This window comes from Lithobates pipiens, unplaced genomic scaffold (assembly GCF_037356315.1).
Source record: "Lithobates pipiens isolate NorthernLeopardFrog02 unplaced genomic scaffold, aLitPip1_a1.2 Scaffold_35, whole genome shotgun sequence".
Taxonomy (NCBI): Eukaryota; Metazoa; Chordata; class Amphibia; order Anura; family Ranidae; genus Lithobates; species Lithobates pipiens.
The window spans coordinates 2,424,618-2,439,632 of NW_027507811.1; the positions used below are offsets into that span (position 1 = coordinate 2,424,618).

The following is a 15,015-nucleotide window of genomic DNA, read 5'->3' on the forward strand; positions in this document are numbered from 1 at the left end:
TGCTCACCCCTTTACCAGTAGTAAGCTGGAGCATTGGCTGATTGCATGTTTCAGCAAACACCCATTGCATGCCGCACAGTGCATTGGAAGCCCTGACTGGCTGAAGCAATGAAGGATTTGCCCAATCAGGGCACAGAACACTGTCAGGGCCATGACTGGAGAAAGTAATGATGACTGCGGCCAATCAAGGCCCACTGCTCATACATCCAACCCCCTCTATAAAAGGATCCTTCCCACAGCAGCGTGGAAGAGAGATAGAATAGGGCTATGCTCAGTGCTACTAGAGAGTTAGTGTGCTATTGTGAGTGTAGAGTGTCAGTGTAGTGTAAGTATAGTGATAGTGCAGTGGGAGTGTAGTGCAACCTTTATATTTTACTTTAGTGTTTCAGAGCACGTTTACTGCAGTATATTGAGGTGTGTTAGTGCATGTTTACGGCAATATATGAAACTGTGTTAGTACATGTTTATTGTAGTATATTGAAGTGCGTTAGTGCACGTTTACTGCAGTATATTGAAGTGAGTTAGTGCACGTTTACTGCAGTATATTGAGATGCGTTAGTGCACGTTTACTGCAGTATATTGAGATTCGTTAGTGCACGTTTACTGCAGTATATTGAGGTGCGTTAGTGCACGTTTACTGCAGTATATTGAGATTCGTTAGTGCACGTTTACTGCAGTATATTGAGGTGCGTTAGTGCACGTTTACTGCAGTATATTGAGGTGCGTTAGTGCACGTTTACTGCAGAATATTGAGGTGCGTTAGTGCACGTTTACTGCAGTATATTGAGGTGCGTTATTGCACATTTACTGCAGAATATTGAGGTGTGTTAGTGCACGTTTACTGCAGTATATTGAGGAGTGTTAGTGTACGTTTACTGAAGTATATTAAGGTGCATTAGTGCATGTTTACTACAGTATATTGTCGTGCATCAGTGCAGTTTTACTGCAGTATATTATAGTGTGTCAGTGGAGTGTGTCTGTGTAGTGAGTACTCAAGTTAAAGTGCACCAAACACCACTTTCCATTGATTAAAGTGCATCCAAGTACACAATTCCCCATTTCTATTACATTTCGGTAATAACCCCCTTATCGTGTCTGGGAAACCAACAAGGAGAGGCAGACGTTCCCATGGCACTGTGAGGGGTCCAGCAGCATAGGTGTCTACAGGAAAAGGTGGACGTGGTCAGTCCTCAAGCAGGGCATCATTTCCTCTGTTTAGTGATGTTGCCCATTTTATCCAGCCACACAATGCAGAGAAGGTGCTGGATTGGCTTACTAAACTTTCCTCATCCTCCGTCACCCAAGCAAAGACTAATGTGCAGTCCATCACAGCTGCCATAGTGGCTTATTCTGCCTCCTTGTCCACAGCTATAACTGCCATAGCCACAGCATCAGGCATGGAGGTGAGTTATTTGAACACAGCATCAGCCACTTGCTCCTTGATGATGCACAGCCATTAACTTGATCATCAATAGTACTTCTATAGGGTTACGGTGTGAAGGCTATCCAAAGTCTTCAAAAGACACCAGAATTTATCCAAAAAAAAATCTCTAATTTTGTTCCCAGTGCACTACATTGTGGCCTCATCAAACAGACTGGCCCCCAAGCCGTTGTTTACAAAATAAAGAAAGTTTGCAGGGAAAAGCAGTTTAAATGTAATTTTTTTTTTCTTAGAAACGTCAGATTTGCTGCAGCATGTTCTGTACATGGTACAAATGCACTTTATAGGCAGAGTAAAGAGAAACCCCCCCCCCCCCGCACTATATTTAAGGGAATTTTTCTTTTTTATTGTTTCACTTTAAGCATCAATAAAGCACTTCTCATTTAGCCGGACCCCCATACACTTTGTATGCTTCATTGCTTCATATAAGCCTTCAAATTTGGCACTTTTGATTTTTCCATAGACTTCAATGGGATTCGTTATTCAGCTATTCGTTATTCAGTTCCGAACTTTCTCGATCTTCGAGAGTTCTGCCACGAACCGAACAGGGGGTCGTTCAGCCAGGATATACTGCACAGTCGGTGCTCACCACCTCACTAGGATGTACTGCGCTGCTGGTTCTCACCTGCTTCTGATTCCCTTCTTTCTCTTTTTTGGGTTCCTTTCATCTTCGGAATTGGTTACTGAACCGCTGCTCTCCACGGGTTCATATTCAGAATCCAAATCTGACAGTGAGACCTCCTCCCAGCTCTCATCTTCCATGATCAGAATCTGAAAGGCCCCCCTCACTTCTGTAGCTTTTTTTGGACATCTTATGTTTCTGCTGACACTGTACTGGTGTGACAGTGATCAGGTACTGGTATGTCAGTGACACTGGTACAGATATTACTGGCTGCACTGGTCACATGGTACTGGTGTGATGTGATCAGGTACTGGTATGTCAGTGACACTGGTACAGATATTACTGGCTGCACTGGTCACATGGTACTGGTGTGACGGTGATCAGGTGCTGGTATGTCAGTGACACTGGTACAGATATTACTGGCTGCACTGGTCACATGGTACCGGTGTGGCGGTGATCAGGTGCTGGTATATCAGTGACACTGGTACAGATATTACTGGCTGCACTGGTCACATGGTACTGGTGTGACGGTGATCAGGTGCTGGTATGTCAGTGACACTGGTACAGATATTACTGGCTGCACTGGTCACATGGTACCAGTGTGGCGGTGATCAGGTGCTGGTATATCAGTGATACTGGTACAGATATTACTGGCTGCACTGGTCACATGGTACTGGTGTGGCGGTGATCAGGTGCTGGTATATCAGTGACACTGGTACAGATATTTCTGGCTGCACTGGTCACATGGTACTGGTGTGGCGGTGATCAGATACTGGTATATCAGTGACACTGGTACAGATATTACTGGCTGCACTGGTCACATGGTACTGGTGTAACGGTGATCAGGTGCTGGTATGTCAGTGACACTGGTACAGATATTACTGGCTGCACTGGTCACATGGTACTGGTGTGGCGGTGATCAGGTGCTGGTATATCAGTGACACTGGTACAAATATTACTGGCTGCACTGGTTACAAGGTACTGGTGTGACGGTGATCAGGTGCTGGTATGTCAGTGACACTGGTACAGATATTACTGGCTGCACTGGTCACATCAAATGGCACTATGCAATGTAATCAATGGTAAGAAACACATTACAGTAAAACCTTGGATTGCGAACGTAATTCATTCCAGAAATGTGCTTGTAATCCAAAGCACTTTTATATCAAAGCAAATTTCCTTATCAGAAATAATGGAAACTCAAATGATTCATTCCACAACTATTTATTCCTAGGCCCATAAGTTTATAGTCCATATAATGGGATTTTTATATACAGCTTACCTGTAAAATCCTTTTCTTGAGAGTACATCACGGGACACAGGAGCTTCATTACATAGTGGGTTATATAGGCACCTCTGGTGATTGGACACTGGTTGACCCCAATTAAGGAGAATTCCTCCCCTATATAACCCCTCCCATATGGGAGGCACCTCAGTTTTGTAGCAAAGCAATAAGAAACCACGTAAAACCCAAGAGGGGCGGGAGCCCTGTGTCCCGTGATGTACTCTCAAGAAAAGGATTTTACAGGTAAGCTGTATATAAAAATCCCATTTTCTTGATCATACATCACGGGACACAGGAGCTTCACTACATAGTGGGATGTCCCAAAGCAAAGCTCAGATTGAGGGGAGGGAGACACAGATCATAATTATAGACCGCCAGGGACCTGAGGACCTAAACTGCAGCCTGCAGTACACTGCGCCCGAAGGCGATATCCTCTTGCCCTCTTACATCCACCTGATAGAATCTGGTGAATGTGTGGACTGATGACCAAGTTGCAGCCTTACAGATCTGAGCCAGGGAGGCCTGGTGATGCACTGCCCAAGAAGCACTAACAGCCCTAGTAGAGTGCGCTTTCACTTGAAAAGGAGGGATCTTCCCTCTAACACTATAGGCCTGAGAAATAATCTGTCTAATCCACCTTGAGAGAGTGGATTTTGACGCCGCCTGGCCCTTCCTAGGGCCTTTCCGGCAAAATAAACAAGCAATCAGTTTTCCTTATCTGAGCAGTTGCTTGAAGATATATACTGATTGCTCTAACCACATCCAAAGTGTGCAAAGACTCTTCTTCTGCGGACTGTGGGTCCGGAAAAAAGGATGGTAGGATTACGTCTTGATTCAAATGGAATCCCGAAACCACCTTAGGTAGAAAGGACCTGTTGGGACGCATGACCACGAAGTCCTTATGAATAATTAGATACGGTTCCTTGCTGGAAAGAGCTGCCAGCTCTGATACTCTTCTAGTCGTGGATATGGCTACCAAGAAGACCAATTTTTTAGTCAGGAGAACTAATGAAGCCAGATGCAAAAGGTTCAAATGGTTGCCCCTGCAAAGCCGAGAGAACCAAATTCAGATCCCATGGGCATACCGGAGGTTTGACTGGCGGCCTTATCCTGGATGGAAGCCCGCACCAGGGAATGTGATGCAAGTGGCTTCTGAAAAAACACTGACAGGGCCGAAATCTGCACCTTAGTGCTTATGGCCAAATGATAGTGCTTAGGGCCAAATTCATTTCTATGCCTGACTGGAGAAAGGCCAAGATTCTGTTAATGACATACTTTCTAGGATGCCACTTCCTGAGTTCACACCAGGAAACATATGCATTCCAGATTTTGTAATAAATAAGCCTGGAGGCCGGCTTTCTGGCATTGACCAGAGTAGAAAGGACTGGCCCCGAAAGGCCACGGTCTCTCAGAATGTGGGTCTCAGCAGCCAAACCGTCAAAATTCAGACTACGTAAAGCAGGATGGTAGATTGGACCCTGTGAGAGCAGATCTGGCCGGAGTGGGAGGATCCATGGCCTGCCCACTGCCAACTTCATGATCTCTGCGTACCATGGCCGCCTGGGCCAAGGCGGGGCCACCAAAAGGACTGACCTTGTCTCCCTCTTGACTCTTCCCAGGAACCGCGACAGAAGCGGGCTCGGGGGGAAGGCATAGATCAGATTGTACTGATCCCAGGGAACTGTCAGAGCATCTGACCCCTGAGCAAGTGTATCTCTTGTCCTTGACACAAACTTGTCCAGTTTCCTGTTGAACCTGGATGCAAACAGATCTACGTCTGGAGTACCCCACCTGTGATATATGCTCCGAAACACGTCGGGGTGCAGAGCCCATTCTACTGGGCACAACTGCTGGCGGCTCAGAAAATCCGCCTGACAATTTTCCACTCCTAGAATGAAGACTGCAGAAAGACACGGAACATGCTTTTCTGCCCAGAGAAGTATGCGATTCACCTCTCTTTGTGCAACCAGGCTCCTGGTACCGCCCTGGTGATTGATATAAGCTACTGCTGTGGGATTGTTGGACTGAACCCGAACCGGGAGACCTCGTAGTCTGTAAGACCACTTTATGAGAGCCATATAAACTGCCCGGATCTCCAAGACATTTATGGGCAATAGCTTCTCGATCGCAGACCATTTCCCCTGCGAGCACGTCTCCTCCAACACTGCTCCCCAGCCTGTCAGCCTGGCATCTGTCGTGATAATCTTCCATGGAAGAGGAAGAAAAGTTTTGCCCTTCAGCAAATTCTCGGTTTGTAACCACCAGACGAGACTCTTGCGTGTCCCTGGGGATAGACGCATAGGAAGATCCAAGGATTGGGGCTTCCTGTTCCAAGCCGCAAGGATGCATCTTTGCAGAGGCCTTGAGTGGAACTGGGATGAATGGGACGGCTTAGAAGGAGGCTACCATTTTCCCTAACAGTCTCATGCACAATCGAATGGGGGAAGAGCTCCTGCACAGAATTAGGCGCACCAGATCCCCAATGGCCAAGGCCTTGGAAGAAACACCTTGCCCTGAGCGGTGTCGATGATCATGCCCAGTTATTCCAACCTGGTGGCCGGTTGTAGGGACGACTTTTCTAGGTTTATGATCCCAGCTAGGCGTTCCAGGTGTTCTAGCGTTCTGGTGACGCTGTGGTTCAGGAACGCTGCTGTTTTCTCCATGAGAAGCAAATCGTCTAGATAAGCCATGACGGCTATACCCTGAGCTCTTAGGTTTGCCAAGAGAGGGTCCAGAATCTTTGTAAAGACTCGAGGGGCCGTAGCAAGTCCAAACGGCAAGGCCACAAATTGAAAATGGCGCCGCTCTACCGCAAACCTTAGAAATCTTTGGTGTGCGGGAAAAATTGGCACATGGAGATATGCATCTTTGATATCTATTGATGCCATAAATTTTTGCCCTTGCAGGGAGGAGACCACAGTGCGGATTGACTGCATTCAGAAGGACCGGATGCATAAAAACCGGTTCAGATCCTTCAGATCTAGGTTAGGTCTGACACTTCCATTTGGCTTTGGAATGGTGAAGAGATTTGAGTAAAACCCTGAACCATGTTCTTTTGGGTCCACTTCTACTATCACCCCCTGGGATAGTAAGTGATCTAAGGCCAGAAATAGCGGTTTTTGCTTTACTGGATCCCTGGGGATCCTTGACCTTAGAAAGCGAGAAGGTGGAATCTCCTGAAACTCTAGCCCAGAGATACCGAAGAGATCACCCACTGGTCCCGAATCTCTTCCCGCCAGGCTTCCGCAAGCTGCAGGAGCCTTCCCCCCACTCGGCCGAGCGGGGGCGCCCCTTCACAAGGAAGCTTTTGGGCTCTGCTTGGCAGGCTTTCGCCCCCAAGACTTTTTCTGTCCCTGGGCTCGGCCTTGAGCCTTTCCTGTTGAGGAGGGTTGAGAAGGCCGTCGGCACTGCTTAGAGCTTGATGCTCCGGGAGAGAGAGCACGCCTGAATGAAGGACGTTTGCTCCTTTTGACTGGAAGGAGAGTAGATTTACCCCCTCAAATCTTTTGGACGAATTTGTCTAATTCTTCTCCAAACGTTCCCCTTTAAACGGGAACCCAATCAAATGCTTTTTGCATGACAGCTCAGCTGCTCAATTCTTTAGCCATAGGGCCCTTCGCATTTGTGTACCAACATGAGGGACAAACGTGATGCTTGTTGGACAGAATCCAAAATCGCATCAATCATGAAACACAGAATATGAGGCAGTTCTGCATAATTTTCTACTTCCTCACTGGGAAGGAGCCCAAGCATCTGCTTAACCTGTTCCTCGAGGAACTGACACAACCCCACGGCTGCGACTGTAGGTTGCACTACAGCGCTAGTCATGGAAAAGGAGGCTTTTAATAAGGTTTCCAGCTTCTTATCAGTTGGATCTTTAAATACCTGAGCATTATCCAAGGGACAGGTCAGGTTTTTATTCATGCAAGAGACAGCCGCATCAACAGATGGGACCCCCCACTTCTTGGTGAAACTTTCCTCCACAGGATAATGCATAGAAAACCTTTTAGGAGGAGCAAACAGTTTATCGGGATGTCCCCAATCCTTATACAACAATCCCTCCATTAAGGGATGAATTGGAAAGGAATAAGCAGTCTGTGGGGCTTTCCTGACTCCCAGGGAAGAAACAGAGGACGTAGCGACTTCAGCAGCAGGCATTCTGAATGTGGTATGCACCAATTCAGTATACTACTGCACCCGTTTTCTGAGCGCCTGGGAGGAGGGGACTCTCTCCTCTTCCTCTGATTCATCTGAATGCTCATGATCCCTATCCCAAGATAGGGATCTCTCCTCATTGTCAGAAGAATCATCTGAGAGAGGAATTTCAGCAGAGGGAGGGCATCTACCACTTTTCCTGCTATCTTTCAGGGAAGCAGAAATAAAATTCATGATTCTCCCTTCAAAACCCTCCAATATAGCCCTAAGGGAGTCCTCAGTGACATAAACTGGGGCTGGGACATTAGGAGAGGCTGGAAAACCTGACAGGGGCACTGACTTGTCTTGAGAGGCTGGCTCCAGTCTTGCAGGGGGGGATGGTAACTTACAGGCACTTTTAGAACCCCTGGACCTAGGCGGTGATTTACCAGTGCCTTTGCTACCTCCCCCTGAGACCCTCTTACGAGGAGACATAGTCCTAAGCTACAAAGCAGAGGTACTAGTACAAAGTGCAATCACTGTTGTGCTTAAAGTCTCACAATAAATATAAATGCTTAAACTGCACAACCTGATGCTGAGTAGGTGTCTAAGGTTTGCCTGGATCCAATCCCCACGGATGCTTACTGCCCACAGCTCCTGTGTCTCCACTTACAGCCCCCTGACGCTCTGGGCTTTTTAAATCTGCCGCCTGCGCAGTACAGCGCCGTGCACGGCTCACAACCACACTCCCCCCTCCTCCATTAGGCCGGGAATGAGCCCGGCGCTCGTGCACGAGGACCGCGGGATCCAGGGGGGAAAGGAGAACTCCACCGGAGCTGCGTGGGACCCCCAGACTACGTGGGACCCCTGTGTTACCTTGTTGTGGCAGGGACTGCAGTGGAGATGTGAGACAGCTGGAGAACCAGGCTACACTGAGTGTGTGTACTGAAAGGCATGTAAGTATGCATCAGGCTGCTCTTACTCCCTCTAGTGGTGGAAACCAGGTAAGACATACAACTACTCACAATGAAGAAATCCATCATATAATTATATATATAGGATTAACTTCCCTTACCTGTCCTTGCCGCAGGAATTGTTGAAACAGACAAATTCCAGCCTTCACCCATCACAGCGGGCAGTGTTAGCCAACCTTCAAGTTTATCTGGGGCTCTTTCTCGGAAGGGCCTCCTACCTGGACCATGTAAAAGACTCTGCCAGAAACGTTTGTGCGCTCTGTATAAACAGTACACCAAGTCTGGTTTTCCCAGAGCCCAGTCTTCCAATGGAGAGGACTTACAGGCCAAACCTCGTTTCTTCGGCTGACGAGGCCCGGGTGCCATACCATCTTGGGAGTCAAATATCGGCCCGAGGTATGGATCCGGTTTGTTGTAGCCATTAGGCCCCCGCAGGGGTCTGCACAGAGCTAAAGTTTTACGTGACCAACCACCATAGACACTGGCGAAAAAACTGAGGTGCCTCCCATATGGGAGGGGTTATATAGGGGAGGAATTCTCCTTAATTGGGGTCAACCAGTGTCCAATCACCAGAGGTGCCTATATAACCCACTATGTAATGAAGCTCCTGTGTCCCGTGATGTATGATCAAGAAAAAAAGATTATAGCGATGTGATCAGGTTGTGTAACCATAAAATGTCCATCCACAAATGGAAGCCTGCTGATTCAGGACTGATTAATTTAATAAATGTGAGCCTATCAACGGAGTCTGTGGACAGGCCCACTCTGATCCATTACAAGCCCTCCAGCGGCACTGAATCTGAGTTCAGAAAGCACGCTGGATGCAGGACAGGCCAGTGAAGTGTGGTGTTACAAAACAAAAAATACATCATGTCCAGAAGGCCACCAAGGAGAGGTGTCAACAAGGGGATTCAAAGCAAAATCCAGCAGGAGCTAGAGAGTATAAAAGAGAAGAAAGGCACCTCTAAGTGTAGCAATATGTTGCTAAATGTTGTACCTTCATTAAATGTAACCATACTGCTACACTTAGAAGCACCTCTCTTCTCTTTTATACTCAGTTGTGACATGACGCTACTTGTATATCAAGACATCGCTTGTATATCAAGTCAAAATCTATTCAAAAATGTTGCTTGTCCTGTAAAACGCTCTCAAACCAAGTCACTCTCAAACCAAGGTTTTACTGTATAATAATTTGGTTGGAGATAATGAATCTAAGTAGGTTCCTATCAGTAGGCATGAGAATGCATCCTAAAGTCCCGACACGTTTCGCAGATAATACCACTCTTCAGGGGCAGATGCATTGTCACGGTTATGCATTAATCTTTCTGTGTCAGCCTACCTCTCCTCATGTGTTCAGACTAAGAGGCCAGCCATTCTCACCTGGCTGTTTTTATAACCTCTCCTCTAAGCATGGCTCCACCCCAGGCCCTATCAGGGAACCCTATATTAACCTTTGCACTGCTAGTCAGCGGTGCTGATCAACCATTGTGCATTCATTGTGTGTTTGGATTCCTGTTTCCTGCTTGCCGTGTGCTCTACGTTTGCCCCTGTTACCGACCTTGGCGTGTTCTCGACTATTCCTGTCTGCTTGTGACCTTGACCTATTGACGTGTCCCCGACTATCCCTGCTTGCCTGTGACCCTGAACCTTACACCTATAGGGTTCAGAGACCAACAGCAACCAAAAGACGGCCCTATATCTACACACCATCCCTACGGTAATGAGATGTGGAAAGATACCCCTTACAGCGAAAGATAATTCACCGCAACTCTACACCACCCGTGTAGTGGTATACTACCCATCCAGCTTCCTATATGTATATCTACTTCAATATATGCAGAGACAGACTATAATTGGCCCTTTAAGGCTCTGATGAAGAGGATGACCCTCGAAACGAGTTAGCCAACCATTTGAATATCCCTTGTGTGTGTCTGCGTGTGAACGACAACATATATCAATCCATTAAATGTTTAACATTGCTTTTAGCTATATGTACGAATACGTAGTGAGAAAACAAGCAGGACAAAACTCTGGATAGCCGCACACTGGAAAAAGACTTGAAATCCCATCTTTAATTGAAACAACATGGGTCACATCAAAACAGAAATCAAAAAATCCACAGCAAAAGGAATAACAGGGTACAGGAAAATCCTGACGCGTTTCGCACCGCAATCAGTGCTTACTCATAGCTATGATGTGACCCACGTTATTTCAATTAAAGATGGGATTTCAAGTCTTTTTCCAGTGTGCGGCTATCCAGAGTTTTGTCCTGCTTGTTTGCTCAGTGTGTGTGTGTAATGGTCAGCACCAGGGGCTCATCGATAGGAGACAGAGCTTCAGTCCTCGAGGATTACCTTGGAGCGGTGGTTCATCCTTTCTACGAATACGTAGTATTTCATTGTATATGTCCTTTTTGTTAACAATACATTTTTTGTTTCAACGATTCATGCAACAGGCCACGCGTCGTTACGTTTTTCTTTTCACAATGAGAGGTAATGACTCCATTTTTATTTTAAAAGGCCTGGAGGACCGCTTTTTTTCAGTGGTGGGGTTAACGTGTTTCGTCCCGAAGGACGACTTGAGAAAACAGACTTCTTGGAAGAGTTTACACCACAAAATGTAAGGTACTCCATTTTTTTCCGAACGGAATTCAGTGCGGCTGGAGGTTTTGTGACAGATAAAGGAGTGTGTCTGTCCACAGACTCCATTGACCGGCTAACATTTATCAAAATGAATCAGTCCTATCAATGGCCAATAACTAAATTCTTATTTTAAAAGGCCTAGAAGACCACCTTTTAAGTGGTGGGGTTAATGTGTTTCGTCCTGGAAGACGACATGAGAAAACAGACCTCTTGCAAGAGTTTACACCACAAAATGTACTCAGCCAATGAGAGGTAATGACTCCATTTTTATTTTTCTCCTGCTATCAATGGCCAACACGGTACAACACTTCATCCATGTGTTTGGTGATCTCTGATCTCCTTATCAACTGTTTCTTCCACGATGAAGATCAGCCATGGAGTATATCTGAGGTGTATATCAGGGGGTGCTTCTTCCCCACATGTCCAGCAACATTCATATACAAGACATTTCCCGCACTCACTAATACACCTCCAGGGTTGTGTGGGACCCCCTGATGTACGGGAAGACAGGACTTCAGTGAGGAACATTTCCCTCACTCAGGACAGGAATACGGGTTCTTCTCCCCGCGTGAGATCTCTGATGTCTTTCAAGGCTGGACTTCCGCGAAAAACATTTCCCGCACTCAGGACAGGAAAGTGACTTCTGCTTTGTGTGAGTTCTCTGATGTGTGTATAGATTGGACTTATCTGAAAAACATTTTCCACACTCGGGACAGCGATACGGCTTCTCCCCCGTGTGAGATCTCTGATGTTTGTAAAGGGTGGACTTGTGTGGGAAACATTTTCCACACTCAGGACAGGAAAACGGCTTCTCCCCCGTGTGAGATCTCTGATGTGTGTAAAGATTGGACTTATGTGGGAAACATTTTCCACACTCAGTACAGGAAAACGGCATCTCCCCCGTGTGATGTCTCTGATGTGTGTAAAGATTGCACTTATCTGAAAAACATTTTCCGCACTCAGGACAGGAAAACGGCCTCTCCCCCGTGTGCAATATCTGATGTCTGTAAAAATTGGACTTCCGTGAAAAACATTTTCCGCACTCTGGACAGGAATGCGGCTTCTCCCCCGTGTGAGACCTCTGGTGTTTGTAAAGGCTGGACTTTTTTGAAAAAAACTTCCCGCACTCAGTACAGGAAAAGCTCTTCTCTGTTGGCAGGATGGCACCGTCCCGCACAGTCTGAGGTTCCTCAGGATAAGAGGAATACGATGGTCCGGCACCGTCCCGCACAGTCTGAGGTTCCTCAGGATGAGAGGAATACAATGGTCCGGCACCGTCCCGCACAGTCTGAGGTTCCTCGGGATAAGAGGAATACGATGGTCCGGCACCATCCCGCACAATCTGAGGTTCCTCAGGATAAGAGGAATACGATGGTCCGGCACCGTCCCGCACAGTCTGAGGTTCCTCGGGATAAGAGGAATACGATGGTCCGGCATTGTCCCGCACAGTCTGAGGTTCCTCAGGATAAGAGGAATACGATGGGCCGGCACCGTCCCGCACAGTCTGAGGTTCCTCGGGATAAGAGGAATACGATGGTCCGGCACCGTCCCGCACAGTCTGAGGTTCCTCAGGATAAGAGGAATACGATGGGCCGGCACCGTCCCACACAGTCTGAGGTTCCTCGGGATAAGAGGAATACGATGGTCCGGCACCGTCCCGCACAGTCTGAGGTTCCTCAGGATAAGAGGAATACGATGGTCCGGCACCGTCCCGCACAGTCTGAGGTTCCTCAGGATAAGAGGAATACGATGGTCCATCTACACTGTGTGGTGGCGGATGGACATTTGAGGTAGTCGGGTTTTCTCCTGGACTATACTGTGTGATGTCCTCATCTTCTACTTTACAGTCTGGAGACAAAGTGAGACAATCCTCTGAGGTTTTCCTCATCTCCCGTCCATCTACTAAAATAGAAATACAAAGATTATTACTAGACATGAGCTGATTGGTTCCCCTAAACCAGGACTCCGCCCACATCAGGCAGCTTTGTCTCTGAGGATCTTACAATTCCCCCTCAAGGTAACTAGTAAATGGCTCCTCTGATCTCCTACCAGATCATTTCTTTATTCATGGACCTTAGTCAGAGAGTGAGGAAACAACGAGAACTGTCTTCTATAGGAGTGACAAAAAAAAAAAATGGCGGATCCATTGAAAACTTGGAAAACATATGATTTCAATGGAGCAACCATTTTTAGATTATACAAACCTGGTTTTGAAACAGATTTGCCTGAACAATAATGTCCCATTTCACAAAACAAAGAAGATATTTTGTATTGTATTGTGTTTAAAATACATGTGGTTATAAGTCATTCAAATTATACATATTATATTCCAGGTCACAGATACGATTACAATTTTAGTATCTACTGACCTAATGATAATTCTGTTATAAGGTAAAAATATAAAGGTTGTGACTTAGGACAAATTATAAGTAGAATTGTTTAACCACTTCAGCCCCGGACCATTTGGTTTATTATTACTAGACATGAGCTGATTGGTTCCCCTAAACCAGGACCCCGCCCACATCAGGCAGCTTTGTCTCTGAGGATCTTACAATTCCCCCCTCAAGGTAACTAGTAAATGGGTCCTCTGATCTCCTACCAGATCATTTCTTTATTCATGGACCTTAGTCAGAGAGCGAGGAAACAACGAGAACTGTCTTTTACAACATACAGTAGAGTATATAGTACAGCGGTCAGCAGTATGTACCATACAATACACCAATCAGCCATAAAATCATAACCATCCCACCTAATATTGAGTAGGTCCCCCTTTTGCCAAGATCCAAAACACATCCCCAAGGTGTCTAGGCAGAGCAGCGCCTATGCCAAAAAAATCAACATTTTCCTGCCAGCACAGAGAAGGAAGATTATCGGAGAGAAATCCAGGAATACAGGACGGGGAACACAGCTCAGGAAAGTGACCAGGGGATTACAGGCTGATATCACCCAGCCCCCGCCCTACTCTGGACCAATCAGTGAGCAGTATGGGTGGAGGAATGGATTTAGTGTTAATGACCCACCTGTGCTGATCTCTGTAGGAGTGTCCTCCTCTATAAATGTCCTCGTTATTCCATCCTCCTCCATAGACTGCTGATCATCCCTCACATACCTCTCTTCTTCTTCTGATTTCACCTCAAATTCTATATCGATTGGATCTCCACTCTAAACCAAGAAAATCAGAGAAAATATCATCTGTAAAATATAAAACTTTATAATTGTGACATCACATAAAAAATCCACACATCATCTCCACCAGTCCATGTTCTAGATGTTCCATCCCATCAACCTTGTAACAGTGGGGGATGGTGTGACCTTCCTGTGTGGAATCCCGGGAATACAGAGGACGGGGACATCTCTCTGGTGGGTTCCTGGTATTTGGTGGCTCCATCATATCCTTGTGTCCTTCTGAAAACTCCTCCATCACTCCATACTCCTCATCCTCCTCTTTATACTCTTCTTTAATATCAATATTATCATCTCCGAGGTTACCACGGGGACATCTCTCTGGAGGGTTCCTGTATCTGGATGACTCCACCATGGTGTCCTGGTACAGATCTTTGTGCTCTTCCTCCATCCCCCCATCCTCATCATCCTCCTCTTTTATCTCTTCTTTAACCTCAACTTTAGGATCTCTCAGGTTTCCACTCTGAATATATAATAAAAATGACATCAATGGTAACAATGCAGATAATGTACAGATCCTAATGATACTATCAGTGATTGTTCCTCATCTACCTGCTGATGGTGGGGGATGGTGTGACCTTCCTGTGTGGAATCCCGGGAATACAGAGGACAGGGACATCTCTCTGGTGGGTTCCCATTACTGGATCCATCTGTAGGAAACACACACACTGACTGAATACATTGTTTCTATGTGTTTATCAGATGATGGGGGATGGGTGGAGCCTCCGTACTGC

At 46.5% G+C, this 15,015-nt stretch overlaps 1 protein-coding gene across 1 annotated transcript; it reads right to left on the reverse strand.

The window, feature by feature from the left end:
- Positions 1 to 11,344: 11,344 nt before the first annotated feature.
- LOC143955768 (uncharacterized) lies at positions 11,345 to 13,256 on the reverse strand. The gene has a single exon (XM_077465891.1). It carries the CDS (start codon positions 13,071 to 13,073, stop codon positions 11,613 to 11,615), a length of 1,461 nt encoding a protein of 486 aa, XP_077322017.1. The 5' UTR covers positions 13,074 to 13,256; the 3' UTR covers positions 11,345 to 11,612.
- Positions 13,257 to 15,015: the final 1,759 nt, after the last annotated feature.

Bases quoted from the DNA above. Each gene is read 5' to 3' on its own strand.
- LOC143955768 (XM_077465891.1), bottom strand. From the start codon at position 13,073: ATGTGGGCGGAGTCCTGGTTTAGGGGAACCAATCAGCTCATGTCTAGT.